The 14,829-nt window shown below is 33.9% G+C and overlaps 1 protein-coding gene across 1 annotated transcript in view; it reads left to right on the top strand.

Moving 5' to 3' along the window:
• LOC150097235 (sodium-independent sulfate anion transporter-like) overlaps positions 1-14,829 on the top strand; it is a 217,815-nt gene that overhangs the window by 149,844 nt on the left and 53,142 nt on the right. The window contains exon 12 of the mRNA XM_090407626.1: positions 4,655-4,710. Within this exon, the coding sequence (XP_090263752.1) occupies positions 4,655-4,710 (56 nt within the window). The remainder of the gene's footprint in view (positions 1-4,654; positions 4,711-14,829) is intronic.

Raw genomic sequence — 14,829 nt, 5'->3', positions numbered from 1 at the left:
AAATTTGGACTGTTGTGCACAGATCTGGTTCTTTAGGTTTCTGGGAGATGTTAAAGTGGAGGAGAGGATTTAGATGTGAGTAGCCAAAATGACTGGTTTGTGGAACATTATTTTGAGGATATTCTGAAAGTTTATTGGTTAAAAAAAATTAGTTGATGGAAGAAAAAAGGGATGTGATAGAAAAATAAGTTATTAAAAATTTTATAGAGTAATGCTAAAAAAACGTAAGTACATAATTGGATGGGAGAGAACAAGATGTGACCTCTAGAAGTTCGGTAAGAATGTGACTAGTGAGGGTCCAAGATGTAGATTTTTTGCATGGAAAGTGATTGACTGACTGAAATGAATTGCTAAAAAATCTGTAGCCTTCTAGTTATTAGTGCTTTGTTAGTGAATGGGCTTAAAGAGAGGCGTATGTGATAGGGGTTGTGTCAAGAATGTTAGTGTGGGTCATCCAAAATGAGCCTTATTTCCACATGGAGATATTTATCTATTAATTGTGATGCTGGTATTAGACAACACTGTTTGATATAGTCATAAAAAAAAAAATGGCAACCTAATACTAAACTCTGTGGAGTCGCACTCCTAGAAACCTTTTACTTGAAGCCCTCTTCTCAAACTACTTTCTATTGTCTATTAATCAACCAATTTCCTACTTTCTCACCTTACCTGTTTGGTACATTTCAGTCAGCAGGTGCTTATGTAGAACATCAACAAAACTTTGCTAAAACTCAAATAAAATCACACTATACTCTTTACTTTCACCTGGTTTTCCTTGTCACTTCATAAAAAGGTAAGTAGATTTGCGACAATTGATCTCTCTTTAAGACTATGCTATGCCCTACTGAAAAAGTGATCTGTCAGGAATATTAATTATAAATCATCTTGGATATAATTTATAATTAATTTTTCCATTATTTTGTCTATAAATGCAAGAAAATTCTCTGGTCTATAATTCTTCACTTTATATGAGGAATCATCCTTGTGGATTGGAATAACTTTCACAGATTTCCAGTCAGAAGATGCTGAGTGGAGATAGCTGTCTATTACTGAAGGAGATATATAATGTGGGAGTGAAATGGATGTGTAACCTTATTAAGTAAGAAGTCCATAAGAAGGTGATATGGAAGGAATATCATGAGAATAAGGGTGAGAGGAGTTATGGAATATATAAGACAGGTCAGAAAAAGTTGAGTATTGTATGGAAAGGCAAGTTGAAATATGAAAAGACATTTGCTGCATAGGCAACCAGAAAGAAGTTTATCATTATGCTGCAAGTAAAAGAAAGAATGAGTGTTGAAGAATATTTTTAGTGAATGCATACGATGTACCCTTGTGTCAGAAACATGACTGTTCAAATAATGAGTGCCTGCATCACTAAGGTCCATCAATCTGTCGCATATGTGTTATTCTATACATATATATATATATCTCACAGGTTTCACTGTGACTGAGAGAATAAAATGAAGAGAGGCATAAGAAGGAGGGTTCTAGAGCTGTTACATAACCTAGATAAGAATGTGGCAATAGGAATTATCAGCACATATGCTATAGGAATTTTCAGCTGAACTCGCTAGGCCCTTGATTTGTATAATTTGAGACTCTGCTCAGGAAAGATCCTCTCCAGAATCAAAAAAAACTTATAATAGGTCCACTGTACATGAGTAGTGTAAAAATTGATGTGCCTAACTACCAACTGATTGACATCTCTGTAGTGGAAGTGAAATTTTACCTGGAGTTGTACGAACTTGTATACAAAATAGGTTGACAGACAATCTATACCCTGTAAGAAACAATGTGGCTTTACTAAAGAGAGGTCATGTTTGGGCAGTTTGCTCATATTTTATAGTAATGTTACAGCTGACTTGGATAACACGAATGGATACTATCACACTGTTAGATTTTGATAAGACATTTGATCACCATATGAAAGGCAGTTACATAAACTGGAAGATATGGGATTGGAATTTAAAACTGACTTTGATAAGTGGGTGTCTGACAGTTATCAGAAAGTACCATATGGCAGGGGGACTAAATCTGCCAGATTTAAGGTGGTACTCCATGGATCAATCTTTTGGACTATTGTTGTGTCCATCATACCGAATAATTGATTTATCAAATCAACAACCTTTCCATAGCCCTTTCTTATAATGTATTTTTTAAAAGCATGATCTGCCTGGCTAAATGTTTATTATACATTTTAAACATTAAATCATGCAAATTGTATCTCAGTACTATCTATTTTGCATTATTGTCTCTCCCATTAAACAGTGTTTCCCATTTAATACTTAATTCTTTTACTGTCCAAGTTAGCTTTTTTCTTTTTTTTTTTTCCAGAAATTCCACCTTTAATATTGTATAATTTTTCTCCTACTAATTCCCCTTCCAAGGTCACTCTCACCAGAATGGCAGAGTTTTCCTCCCATGAAAACCAGATGTATTGTTCTGCAGCTGGAATATATGCAATTTACAAACATGCAGTTACATACAATTTAATAATACTGACCTCATAACCTTGGTTGCCTCAGCTGATTCCAAATGTCCAACCCATTCTAAGTTCAAATGATAATGTCAACAAAGGGAGTTCTAAGTATTTAACATGAGGAATCATTAATTCCTGATGCTATTATTAAATCAAAGATCATATTTCCTCTAGTAGGTTATATTTTTTGTTACTTTATATTGTGTTATATTATTACTCTGTTACTATTATGTTATTATTAATTATTACTTTATATTATATAATATTATATATGTTACTTTAAATAACTATCTTGAAGTTGCTCAATAAATTTGCTTCCAGTTACATTATCAGCTCTTTTTTCTCTTCCAGTTGCTAAATCCCATATTAAAATTTGTCATTAATAATATTTACTTTCTTTTTCCTTATCTATTTATGTAACTGATCCATAATATTATCACAATAATAAGATATTTCCACCTTCTGTTCTACAGAATCCTTGCTAAGTATATACCATACTCGCAAATTCCTTTCCCAAATAAGAATTCACTGCATCATCAGTCTAATAGCTAATAATAGTCTAAATCTTTCCCAATAAGAAATTTTCTCCCTTTTCTCTTTTACTTATTTGTTCTCACCTATAACATCGATAAATAACATTATATTTATCACAATGCACTTCGATATCGCAAACGTCATCATTAAGCCAAACTCAGAAATCCCCACAGTGTTGTTTACTTTCTCCATTTAATAATTTAATCCACGTAAGCCTATTCTCTAAAACTTTGAGTTGGTATATAAGAATGTGATACCATTCAGTGTGCACTTTTAATGTTTTTTGTTTTTTTTTCACTAAGATTAGTTTGAACACGCTCTTCATATTATTACTTGGAATGTTCTCCAGAGCTACATGTAGTCATTTGGCATAAATTTCTTTTAGTCATTTCTAATCTTTTAGTAAACATTATAGATCTTATGGCTGTACTTAACTTGACTTATCTTCCAGTATTTAAGTGGATACCATCACTACTAAAGCATTTCCGATTTTTAACAAATTGATCCCATAAATTGATAAATCCACCATAATTTCTATATGCCTATAGCTGACAGATGTCACAGTTTGTAAGTTTGTTGACATGGAAATGAAATAATAAATTTAAAACTGATTTTATTATCATTATTACATGATACCCTCCAAGGAGTCCAAAGACTCATCGACGGTGGGCACCTACTCTACAACTCTCCATCTCCACTACTCATCCACCAACTACAGCGAACCACATCATCTAGACCAGTGATGGCAAACCTATGACACATGTGTCAGCACTGACACACTTGAGGGTTTCAGGTGACACATCTTGGATGTTGAAAAATATTGGTATTCTGATGAAAAAACTGTGATAAATCATGCAAGATCGCTCTCAGTTAAGGCGAAGGTAATTTGTTCATTGAAAGAACTTTCTACCAGTAGTCAGCAACAGAAAAGTCATTAAATGTAATGTAAGTTTGTAATTTCAGTTTATATTAATTGTATAATATGAATTGATAGATTTTATATCAATGTCCTATTAAATAAATAGCCTAATATGATATAAGTCTCCATCTATGCTTACATTTATAACGCATGCAAGTGGCACATCAACAACGTCGATATTTAAAAAAAAAAAAAAAAAGTTTGACACACCTGGGTAAAAAGGTTCACCATCACTGATCTAGACCAACGGCATCTACTGCCCACTACAAGTATTTTCACAATCGCAAACATCCAGGGCAGGATTTGAACCTGCAGCCCTTTGGCTTGAGAGCGGATACACTAACTGCTCGGTCAACCAGGCCAGATTTTCTTGAATTTTTTTAAAAAAATAACGTACCTGAAAAAGTACATTATTTTAAATGATTCAAGCTTGACAAATGTTACTCAATATATAATAATTATTATTATTACATTATAAGGATTTTTATCTACTTTGACTTGCTATTAAAAAATAAAAAAACTCATTGAATTTAAAAGCATATACAAGTAGTTTTAAATATTAAATAAGGTTTCAATAAATTGAGATCTAAATTAAAAATTCTGTTTTAAATCATATATTCAGGCAATGGGCAATAATCATATATCCACTAACACTTAATTTTCTATATTTACATATTTGTAGGCTAAATATTAATAATTCTCTTTATTATTTCTTCTAGAACTGTAATAAATAATAACAGTGGTGTAAGAACCCCTTTAGGAGGTATATTTACAGGTAAGAAATATTTAAATATTAGAACAAAACAAATTATCCTTCAATCATACCTCCAAAACTTATACCAGAAGAGAGAGCTTTTCTGACCATTTTCTGTTGCTTTTTATAATTTTCTTTCTGTTAACCAAACATCAATACATGTTAAAACGTTATTTTCTTGACCACGAAAACTATGGAAATGACTTCTATTGGGATTTATTGATCAAGTATTTTTTTAGAACAACTATGTTATACAAACTAGTTTCACCAACTGAGGCTGACATCTTCAGGGTACATAACTGATATAAGGCACTTAAGTCTAAAAACTGGTAGACTCTAAATCAACAGATTCCAATTATATTTGACAAAACAGTACAATACATGCATAGCATGTGTATGATTTCACTTGTTATTTAGGAACGTTCTATAATTGACACTATAATTCAGTTCTTGTATGTTTAGAGATCTAATGAGGGCCTTCCAGATATCTGGCAAGATTAATCCTTGGTTAATTAAGGTTTTGTACTGAACGGGCAACTGTTGTGGCTTCTTTAATAATTTGAGCGGAAATCCTCCTCTATGTAAGGAATGGTGCTTTTATCTCACTCTATGATATGGTTAGTTCTTGAGAAATGAAAGGATAAACCTAATTTTTCTTCTCTATTGTTATTAACATCTCCAATGCACTCCCTTTGTCTAATCTCAAGGCTTCTTGAAGTCTGGGCAATGTAATTTAAACTGCACAAGTGTATATTGTAAACTCCAGCATATTTGAAGAAAGGATGGCCATCTTTTGGAGATCTTAAGAGTTGTCGAATCATTTTTGTAGGTTTAAAAGTTGCTCTTATTCTATGGGGTTTGAGGAGTCTTGTAACCTTATTAGAAACTGTTACCAAGTATGGAATGACGATTGTAGAAATATACTGTGTGTCATCTCGTTGTCTTTGTCGGATGTCAGAGAAAAGTATTTTGTGGACGTCTCCGAGGGTAGCCATTCATGAGGTTGTTAGATATCAGAGATAGATCATCCTGGAGATCTTGTTGATCTGTTGTAATGCAGAAAGCTTGCTTTTTTAGCATATGTACAATGCTAAGTTTCTGAGAAATGTGGTGGGATGAGCTAAAATGCAAATAATGTCCTCTGTTTGTGGGTTTTCAGTAAACTAAGAGGCTGAGATGCCCATTCGTTTGCTTCTTAATTAGGGTGTCCAAAAATGATAATTGGTTATCTTTTTCCTAAATAACAAGTGAAATCATACATGCGCTATGCATGTATTGTACACACTGTTTTGTCAAATATAATTGAACTGTCTTTCATTCCCAGCTGCTTGCAGTAGTTTATTCATATCTCACTGAAGAGATATGCATGTAGCATTCCATATCATACACCTGCCAGAACTTTGCATCATCAGAACAAACAAATGAATATGATCTTACAAATTTTTCATAACATAATCAGTGCATAAGGATTTCATACACAAGTGGTAAGGTTTTTCATTCTAAAAACTTTTTTTTTTAATACAAAACAAACTGTCCAGAGAATGCATACAGTTGATAGATATATACATTACATTCATAATCTTAGTTACCTTCCATAATTCTAAATAGCAACAACTAACTTGAAAGCAATAATCAATGATGCTAGTATGGACTTTGATACCTCTCTCCAATTTGTTTTTCTCTGAGACTGTTTCTTTATATACTATTCTTTAGATATTTATTGGTCAGTCATGCCTATTCAGATCATCAGCCAGTTATCTATCCTCCATAGTTTTAACTAATTCAGTGATTTACCATGGATTATCCTGTTATTAGTGGTATAGCAATGACAGTAGTCATCCAGAATGAATGACATGGCCAAGATAATTCCCTTATTTGAGTTAAGTGAGATGATTTCCAGACCATAAGTGACATAAAAATCAATCACTGATTGCAGGGTTTAATCACTGACACCTATAGGCCTGTATTAGGCCAATGACATAGAAAAGACTTGGGTTCTTCCAAATAATAGAGGTTCTGAAGCTGGAACTCTGATCACACTGGCTAGCTTTTTAGAGGTCTTTCCTTGGTGCTAGAGTTAGTCCAGAAAGTTAAAGCTACCAGTTTTGATCCCAAGTCTGCTCTATCCCAACTATCTCTCAAAGTGCTGCTATCTATATTTAGTCTCAAGCCAGCTGACATGAATTATGTGAAAATTAGCACCCTAGTAGACAAAAAGTGTACAAAAGTACAGTTGACAAATATATATAGTAAAACCCATTTTTGCACTTTTCAGGGGACTGATGGAAAAAAGTGTAAATTAGCAGAAAATGTAAAAAAACAGGTGATTTTTTTTACTGCTAGTATGTGAGTCTACATACTAGATTACAAAATTTAATAACTGAAAATAAATGAATTTACAATTGCTTGCATTTATCTATTTTAAAAAATCTTTAATTGTTGATTGTTTTTGCTTTTTGTTTTTTTTTTGACATAGCCAGTTTACTTTGCATTGAGTTCAATGCTTCACCTGTTTTTTACTATCATCTTCAAAGTGGACATGGAGAGTCAAAGATCTTTTGCTAAATGTACACATCACAGAATTGCCATCTTTTCTTCTACCAAAATACATTTTCTATTTTTTTCTCCATGTTACTAACAAGGATAATCCACCACTGCAACTTGAAAGCAACTTTCACACTCTAAATTATGTAGCAGAAATTCTGCAATATCAATTTGTACTGTGATTGAAAAATCATGGTATCGCTCATCACTACATTACTGTTGCAAGCGTGCAAGTCGCCATGATGGCAGAAACGAAACAACAGCCGAGAGCAACGCCATCTGGGAACAGAAATGTGCAGATTTCCACAGAAATCAATTCGAAAATCAGTATTTCCACCCAAGAAAAAAACGCAAATCACAGGAAATAACGTCCACATCAAGTTGTTAATGGCGGGAAAACAATATATTGTAAGAATAGGCCTAAAGACGGGACCAACGGAAAATGACGCAAATTGCGGGAACGTACAAACGAGGTTTTACTGTATATAGTAATAAAAATTGAGTGTGTGTGTGTGATTTTTATTTAAATTTTTTTTTTTTTTTTTTTTTTAAGAGTTGGCTATATACTTCAGAAAGAAAATGCAGTAACTTGTATTCATTTGGTTTTTGCCAGTGCTTATCTCTAACTACCAAAAAAAAAGAGAAAAAAGATTAAAAAAAATTAAAGAAGAATGTCTATTTTATGAAACTGTTAAATCTTGAATGAAAGGTTCTTCATCATCAAATTCCTGCCATGTACCCTCAAGGGGTGTACAGGATATGATAGTACTACATGAAAAAAAAATTACATCATTACTAACTTCCTATTTACAATTTTCCTCCAAATCAGTCTGTAACTTGTCAAGACTCCAACATTATCAGATCTTGTATTTCTATCGTCTAAGGCACTTTGTACCATATCAATCTACCTATATCTTGGTCTTCTTCTGGGTCATTTTGCTGACAACCTGGCAGAGAGAACTTGTTTTGCTAATCTTTCTTTGCCCATTCTGTTTAAGTGACCATACCACCTGAAATTAGCTCTGCTAACGCATTCCTGAATGCCGACAATGATAAGTTCTTTCCTAATATCCTCGTTTTTAATATGATATTGCCATTGATGCCATCTGTTCAGACCTATAACCTTTCTCAGGACTCTCATATCTGCGGTCTCTAGTCTTTGGTCAAGTGTTTTATTTCTGACCCCGCTCTCAGATCCATAAGTTAAAACTGGTTTGAACACTGTCTTGTATACAGCTAATTTAGTGTTCCAACTAATTTCTCTCTTATTCCATATTAATTTATTCAATTGACTTCCCACCATACCAGCTTTGCTGATTCTGTTGTCTATTTCTATATTTAATTTACCATCTTCACTAAAAATCGTGCCTAAGTAGCTGAAATGTTTAACTTGTTCCACAGGTTCTCCATTCACAACACAGTTGACATTTTCAATGATTCTGCCTATTTTCATTGTCTTTGTCTTTTTATTGCTGACCTTCATACCATATCTATTACAACAGCTATTCAATTTAGTCAGAGAATCTTGCAGACTTGTAGCAGATTTATTTAGAAGTATAACATCTGCATAAAGCAAAGAGCTGACATTAACATCTCCAATTTTGATATCATGTTTAATACCACTTTCCTTCATAATGTGATCCATATAGATAATGAATAACAGAGGAGATAATGTACATCCTTGTCTCACACCAGATTTAACATTAAACCATCTTCCTGTACTTCAATTCTAACTGCTGACTTACAACTCAAATAAAGACTAAGTATTGCTTGATATAATGTCCCATTGACACCATATAACTGTAGCGTATTGAATAGCTTCTCTCTTGGCACCTTGTCATATGCCTTTTCCAAATCAACAAAACTTAAATACAGATCTTTGTTATATTCCCATGATTTCTCCACTATTTGTCATAAAGTGAAGATCTGATCCTGACAACTCCTATTTGACCTGAATCCATCTTGTTCTTCTCCAAGCTTTTCTTCTACCATTCTTCTGAACCGCTTAAGTATACTTGCATAAATCTTACCAGGAACACTCAGTAGGGAAATACCTCTGTAATTCTCACATTTAGTTTTATTTCCCTTTTTATATATGGGTACTACGAGAGCTCTACTCCAATCATCAGGAATTGGTCCCTCTGTCCAGGCTTTCTGAACTATGCAGTGCAGCCACTGTAAGTCTCTTATACCACCATACTTCAGCATTTTTGGTCTAATATCTACTCCTGCTGCCTTTCCACATTTCAAGCCTTTGATGGCTTTTTCTACTTCAAGTACGGATATGTATTCCTGACTGCATGCCTGGTCAGTGTTTTTTACCACTGTGCTACCATCACTGCTTGTTTCATTTAACAGCCTTTCAAAGTAATTACTACTTACTTCAAGGACATCTTTTTCTCCTGTTTTCATTTCACCTTTATTATCTCTAACTCCTTTCACAGCACTCTTTCTTCCATTCCTAAGCTTCAACAACCTCCAGAATATCTTACCACCTTCTTGATATTTATTTTCTATGTTTTTGCCAAAGTCCTCCCATGACTTTTGTTTAGCTAATTTTACACAGTGTTTAGCATTCTTGCATTTGTCTCTGTATTCTCTAAGAGCACAAGCTGACTTATTTGACAGGAACTTTTGCTATGCTTTCTTTTTTCCTCCATTGCTTCTTTAACTTCTTGTGTCCACCATGGAGTTCTAATTTTTCTATCCTTGCTGACATGTTCACCACATGCCTCCTTTAGCTGAATCAATCAGGGTTTTTTCAAGGCTTGCCACTGAATCTCCAAGGTTTGATTCCTGTTCTCAAACTCTCATTTTTTCTTCAATAATCTTTGTGTATTTTAGTCTATAGTTCACATCTGAGAGCTGCTCAACTTTTATTTGCTTTAAAATTTTCTTACATGTTATTCTTTTCAATATGAAATTCAATTTTATCTTGCTCAAAACTAAATAGTGATCACTTCCAATTTCAAATCCTCTGTACACTCTGGTGTCCTGCATCAGGGAGAAAACATCACTATTAACAATAACATAGTTAATGGGACTTTTCTTATTCCTTGCCTCTTCTCTCCATGTGAATTTGTGCACATTTTTATGTTGGAACATGGTGTTAGTAATAACCAGTCCATGTCCTGAGCAGAAATCCAAGAGATATTTGCCATTATTATTAGCTTTGCTCTTTTCTCCAAATTTTCCCAAAATATTTTTATGTCTCGCAATCATTTCCTACTCTACTATTTAGATCCCCAACAAGGACCAACTTTTCCTTTTTCATTGTGTCAGTTGCTTTTTCTAAAGCTTCAAAAAATTCCTCCACTTCTACCTTAGTAGAACCTTCTGTGGGACCATAGGCACAAATAAGTCTCATTGTCCAGTTCCCCATTCTCATATTTGCCCACATTACTCTACTTGAGACTGACTGCCATTCAAGAAGATTAGCCTCATATTTTGTGTTGAATACTATGGCTACTCCTTTTCCTTGATTGTCATTGCCTGAATATAACATTTTGTATTTATTGCTCAGAAAGATCTCGCCAGTTTTTATCTTTTTTGTTTCAGTCACCCCTATTATGTCGATCTGGTTCTTATCTAATTCCTCAGCTAGCTCCATTTCTTTGCCATTCAGGCTTCTTACGTTGATAGTACCGATCTTTAACTCTGGTGATGTTGAGTTGGGGTGTGTTTTCAGATTTGTTCCAGTAGCTGACTTTTCGCTGTTCGCCCTGGTTCCCTGGCGAAAACAATGGGGGGCCTTGTTTAACCGGGCAATGCCCCAGCCGGCATGAAATTTTGTCATGTTGTACCATCATTTTTTATTTTGGTTTAACCAATAAGAATACAGTTTGGTTGGCTAAATCCCAAATTGCCAGCCCATCCTCGTCCGTTCAGTATCCAAGTAGATACCCAACAGGAAGGTGAGGATTGGACATTAGGTCAGAAGCCCTGGTCAGTTCTCCACATTCCTTTAAAGGCTATGTGGAAGTCTCTTCTCAGTTATACAGCTTTGACCCTTAAGCACCCCATGAAAGGTTTGTTATATTGTAAAATACTTCATTCAGATTTAACATATGCAAAACTTCTGGAGAAATTGCTTGTATATAGGTATAAGTGAAATGACGAAATAGTCTTTATTTAAAATAAAGGGATATTAAATCCCACTTTGTTTTAAAATCGAATGAATTAAATGAAATAGTCATTTAATTGTAAATTCTCATATGTAATATAATGCTAAGTTCTTGTAAAACCGATAAGAGTTGAAAATTAGTGAAAGTTATGTTAACATGAGAAAGTTAGATTTAAGTATACAACGAGATATTCGGCTTAAAAAAAATGACCCCAGGCAGTCATGTACGTGTGGTCCAAGTTGCGCACGTGGAGAATGAAACTAGGAGAAAACGGTACCGGGTGCAAGAATTTTGGGTGCCAGCCAGAAAAGAACAGTGAGAGCGGTCTAAAAGAACCATGTCCAGTTGGATCCATGTGGTCAGATAGCGATCCAGTGTGGACATAATCATCGGTACAGTGGAAAAGCCAGCGCAAATTGATTAACATACGGAACCACGTGGACCGAACCCGGCAGTGCAACTTCGCCCACGTCAGAAAAGGTGATTCGTGATTATCACTAGTTTGACCTCCTTGAAGACAGCCGACTGTAAGAGGGTAACAAGCCATGTGAGATTTTACAGAAGATCGAGAGAAAAAGCAAGAGAGATCCTGATGCTTGGTAATGTAAACGTTTCAATTCCTATGTATGCAATAAACGATTAATGTGCAGATATGCTCAGTGATTGGACTTACAAAAATGAAACGGGACTTTAGTATCTAATCAACTAGTAGAATATCTTAGCTCTGAGTAAGAATTCATGTACAGTGTAGTATTGAATTGCCAAAGTGTGTTATAGCCTAATAGTTCTTGAATCTAGAATAAGAGAAATGCTTGTTCAAGAATGTTAGTTGAATAGGATGATGTTAGAGATTTAACTAAATTGTAGATATTTCCTCGCAATGTTTAAGACTAGGAGTATTAAGGTTATGTCTGGTCAATCAACTTTCAATTTGTAGGAGAGATTCAGTTTTGTTAAGTGATCTTAATAATTGTATATCGTATTAGAGCAATAAATAAACCTTTCTTTTTCTTACCTAACAAATTGCCTGATCTGTGAACTCAATGCACCACTCATAAAAATAGAACTAGTGAGAGTTAAAATTTGGGGATAGCTACGACTGCATTAAGATTAAAAATATGAGGTTTTTGTAATTGGGAATTTTAATTGCTTGATTATCGAATAGTGTGTCATTCTGAGTGTTAACTCCCTGACGAGGAAGATTCTCTTGTCTAAGAATTTGGATGGCACAGCTTTAACAAATTTTTTCAAATTGTGACACGGAGTGAATTCTAGATTCGTATCAAAGAAATTTGGCTGTATTTGGGGCAATTTCTTTGTCTACCAAGTTTTGCACACGCGAGCAATTTAAGTAGTGGCCATAGAACGAAAAGGGTGAAAGCAAGTGTGAGAATTTATGTCAAGTAATAGGGATATTCACTAAAGATAATAATCATAAGTTTTATAACAAATTATAAACACAACAAACACACACACAAGGTAAGAATTTAAGTTAAAGTAAAAAAGGAGAACTTTAACAAAACATCTATGAATGGAGACCCAATCACAGATCACATCGTTGAATTGCACTACTCTTTATGCCACAACTGCATTTCAATAGGCAGTATTTGTTTTAAAACAAAACCAGCTTGTTCACATCTGGTTTTCAAATATTTTAAAATCGCATGCAAAACTGACTGGTTTGCATCTTGCAGAACAGGCAAACTAGCTGGAGATGCATTTAAATGACAAAAATTTGGTTAAAAAAAAGAGGAAAATTCAAGAATGGGTTGATAAAAATATGATACTGGATGAGGGTCAGCATGGCTTTTTGAAAGGTCAGTCATGCCTTAGTAATTTAATAACTTTACAATAGAGTAACAGTTGAGTTGGATAAAGGAAATGGATACGTAATGATTTTGCAAAGGAATGTGACAGATTACCACATGGAACTGTTACGTAGGATGGATATGACACTGGTTAAGTGGATAAGAAGCTGGCTTCTGGACAGATATAAAAAAAAAATGGTATATGAAGGCAAAAACAACTAATGGTTCAGTGCTGGGACCATTCTTGTTTAATTTGTTTATAAATGATATAGGAAATAACCAAAAAAGGAAATATTCAGTTGTTTGCTGATGATGATGAGGAATTAGGTAGAGTAATAGTTAATCAAGGTAATGTGGAGAGCTTGCAGGATAATTTAAATAGCCTGTCAGTATGGGCAAAAGTTAATGGGTGTCAGCTTAATGTCGAGAAATGTAAAGTTATGCACTTTGGGCTAAATAGATGACAAGCAATTTATCACATTGATGGTACTATACTCCAGGAAATTGTTGAGGGGAACCGTCAACTAATGTAAACAAATTTAAAATCTTTTAAGACTAAGTAGATTTTTTTATCTTAAAAGAAACATATTTAATTTTTATGATTTATTTCTTGTTATTTTTTATATTTTAATGGAAGAAAATCGCACATGGGTGGGGTTCAAAAATTTTGCTTCCTGCATATTTCAGTACTTAATGAATATTAGTAAATATATGCTTATTCATATAAGTTTCATTTCAAAGCAGAAATCTAAGAATTACAAATATTTCACCTGATATTGGTGTAGGAGTATTGAAACACATCCATCACATTAAATTGTTATTAAACTTCTTTTATGTTTTTAATTCTTACTTTGTTTATTACTAATCGTTTCATGTGCTTGTACTATAAATGTACAATAACAATATATCTATATAAAAATATGAGATAATATGCATGCAAGATGCTAAAAATGTAATATTTGCATTCGATTTTTGCAATATTCACTGTGTATGTTTTGTATTGAATATAAATACAATAAATATTATAATGTCTATATTATGATTTTTTTAGAGGGGGGCGTGAAATATTTTAATTTTTCCAAAGGGGACCCTGACATCTAGAAGTTTGGGAAAAACTGGTCTAAGGCACTTTGTACTGCACCAATCCACCTATATCTTTCTCTGGGTCATGGAAAGATTAGCAAAACAAGTGCTCTCTGCAAGAGAGCACTTGTTTTGCTAATCTTTCCTCGCCCATTCTGTTTAAGTGACCATACCACCTGAGATTAGCTCTGCTAATGCATTCCTGGATGCTGACAATGTCAAGTTCTTTCCTAATATCCTCATTTTTAATATGATATTGCCATTGATGCCATCTGTTCACGCCTCTAATCTTTTTCAGGACTCTCATATCTGCGGTCTCTACTCTTTGGTCAAGTGTTTTACTTCTGACCCAGCTCTCAGATCCATAAGTTAAAACTAGTTTGAACACTGTCTTGTACACAGCTAATTTAGTGTTCTGACTAATTTCTCTCTTATTCCATATGAATTTATTCAGTTGACTTCCCCATACCAGCTTTGCTGATTCTGTTGTCTATTTCTAAATTTAATTTATCATCACTAAAATCGTGCCTAAGTAGCTGAAATGTTTTACTTGTTCCACAGGTTCTCCATTCACAACACAG

The sequence above is a fragment of the Typopeltis vanoorti genome, chromosome 17 (assembly GCF_054136105.1).
Source record: "Typopeltis vanoorti isolate ZY-2024b chromosome 17, IOZ_Tvanoo_1.0, whole genome shotgun sequence".
Lineage (NCBI taxonomy): Eukaryota > Metazoa > Arthropoda > Arachnida > Uropygi > Thelyphonidae > Typopeltis > Typopeltis vanoorti.
Note: the sequence above shows the minus strand (reverse complement) of the source record. Positions and strands in the feature narration are given on the sequence as shown.